The following is a 2500-nucleotide window of genomic DNA, read 5'->3' as shown; positions in this document are numbered from 1 at the left end:
TTGTCAGATTGTGATGCCAATCTGTCTTCGACTTTGCCTTTGAAAAAATAAGCACAATACTAGTATGGTTTTTGCAGTTTCGATCATTTCTCCCTTCAAATGTTAACACATTGACCCCAAACAAGAGCAGAAACTTGCAGTTGAAGCTCTCCTATTGGGAAAGTATGTTATGGCTGTGCTATCAACTGGTTTCGGCAGGACTATTATTTATGCGAGCTTTGTCCTCCAAACCAAACACCATCGATCGTGGAAACAACTCCTTGTCACACCATCACCGAAGACCAGATTCGGTCAAATGATTATCTATGGGTAGTTGCCTTTGAGAAGAAGGGGAATTTGTTGAAGGACATGGCTTCAAACAAATCATCTTTTCTGCAAAATAAGCTCTTCCTTCTGACTTTACTGATTTACGGATAGATGATGAGCAGTCCATTCTAAACAAGAATTTGTCCATGATAGTTGTAGACTAACATCACACGGTCGAAACTTGCCAAAACACTCCAACATTCAATAATTTATGTCAACATTAATTTTATTCTGCAAATCCAGAAAAAATCTGAGGCCTCTCTCTGCATAGGTTTTCTACCTTTCTTTTTACCGGGCTTATTTGGAGTGTCGCTCATTAAATTAAAAGTAAATACAGTAGTTTTTCTGTGGTTTCCTTTCTGGATAGTTGATTGAATTCGATATGCATGAAAATATTCCCACGCCATTGAGTGTTTATTTACAATAGCAATTATAAAAGAGGTGGAACCATCTGTCATCACTTTCACTAATTAGATTAGCAGATTCTGAACGTGTCGGTTAAAGAAGAGCGTGCAGTCCCTATATCTTTGCTCTATCACCAATCTCCCCTCGGCTCGCTTGCTTGACCAAAGAGGGCGGTTCGACTTACTCAGAAGGGACTGCGAGCAGTCTAATGACTAATAAAAGTTGACAAAAATACAAGAATTGAGGGCAAAAAACTATTCATCAAGATAAACCTGAAATTAGAATCGCAGTAATGGGATGTCTTAAAGTCACCAGGGCGTGACGTCACAGGAAGAGCTCTCTCAGCTTTGCCTCAAGTGTAAAATGAAGCTATGGTTGCCAATCACATTTAGAATTGTCTTTTCAAAATTTTAAGCATTTTGTAATGGAATGAAATTAATCACAGAAAATATAGGAACTTCTTGTTTTAAACAGTGTGCAGGGTCTTTAACCTGTAAAACCAGTGCTGTGATAAGGAGTCTACAGTTTAGCATCCTCATCCGAGAAGACTGCAAAGTCTGACTGATCCTGGTAGCACTTTCCCCTCAGATATTTAAACAACCTGTCTGACATTTGGTCTGGCCAGACCCCGAGCCCATGACCTCCAGCACAAGAGTTTGATGCTTAGCCAACCAAGTCAGCAATTTAAGTAGACTTTATAAAGCTTGGATGCTTAATTAATTATGAAAGACAAAGTTGATGGCAACAAGTGTCTTTTCAGCAGCTTAAGAAAATTGACACATTTCAGACACTCATGACCAAAGATATTCACATAGTTCCACTCACAGTGACCTTCAGTCCACATACTTTCTAAGAAGTAAAATTTGATGTTTAAATTTATTTCCCTTATCATACCTTTGAAGCTGTTTCCAAAAATGATGTCATTAGCCACTTCTTTGAGCTCATTTGCTACAAGGAAAACAAATAACTTACTATACCACAACAAAAACGAATGATTATAAAGACAATGCACGCCAACACTGATCTCTCCATGAAGTGTCCCTTTATGTCTAAGCCTTGCAATTGCTACCTCTTTCCAACAATAAGGTAAGAAAAAAGGTTAGCATTAAATGAAATTTAACAAAGTTAATGACTAGGAGCTAGTCTGGTCAGTAGTGTTTTGCAGGCGGTTGTTAGTGTCTTGGCCGTATGTTAGCGTTTGTTGAGCGTTTTGGTGCGTTCTGTAGCGTTTGTTATAGTTTCATGGTTTACGACCAGGAGCTAGTCTGGTGAGTTGTGTTTTTGCAGGCGTTTGTTATGTTAGCGTTTGAGGCGTTCTGTAGCGTTTGCAGCAGTCTTACGGTTGTGGGAGCCCTGGGGCTGACATTGTCCAGCGGTATTCCTGGTTAGTGCATGCGTTGTTGTCCCATGTGTTTGCAGCGTGTTTGTTGCTCTGTTGGCGTGGCGTTGTGAGTTGAATTAGTAGTTTAGTGTTTCTCGGCATTCCCTCCCTATCGCCACCCCCCCCCCCCCCCGCTTTTTTTATTCTTTTTTAATATTTCTTTATTTCTTTATTTATTTATCTTTTTCTTTCCACTGAGCTATCTGGCTCAAGTGTGACGGGTGCCTGAGGGGGGCCTGGCGCAGGGGGATCGTGGCTTGGTTGCAGGTTGGGCATGTCAGTCGGGTGTTCTAGCGCCTTGGGGATGTGACTGCAGTTGCATCCCCCAGGCTTCTTGGGCACCTACCCTCCACTGGAGACTTGGGCGTTAAATAATACCATAGCTTGCCATATGAAAAAAAAACATTT

The 2500-nt window shown here is 40.9% G+C and overlaps 1 protein-coding gene across 2 annotated transcripts in view; it reads right to left on the bottom strand.

Moving 5' to 3' along the window:
- Positions 1-2500, bottom strand: part of LOC138022260 (transcription factor E2F5-like) — a 15821-nt gene that overhangs the window by 5242 nt on the left and 8079 nt on the right. For both annotated transcript variants that reach the window (XM_068869352.1, XM_068869353.1), the window contains exon 5: positions 1606-1659. In XM_068869352.1, the coding sequence (XP_068725453.1) occupies positions 1606-1659 (54 nt within the window). The remainder of the gene's footprint in view (positions 1-1605; positions 1660-2500) is intronic.

Source organism: Montipora capricornis, chromosome 10, assembly GCF_036669925.1.
Source record: "Montipora capricornis isolate CH-2021 chromosome 10, ASM3666992v2, whole genome shotgun sequence".
In the NCBI taxonomy this organism is placed as follows: domain Eukaryota; kingdom Metazoa; phylum Cnidaria; class Anthozoa; order Scleractinia; family Acroporidae; genus Montipora; species Montipora capricornis.
Note: the sequence above shows the minus strand (reverse complement) of the source record. Positions and strands in the feature narration are given on the sequence as shown.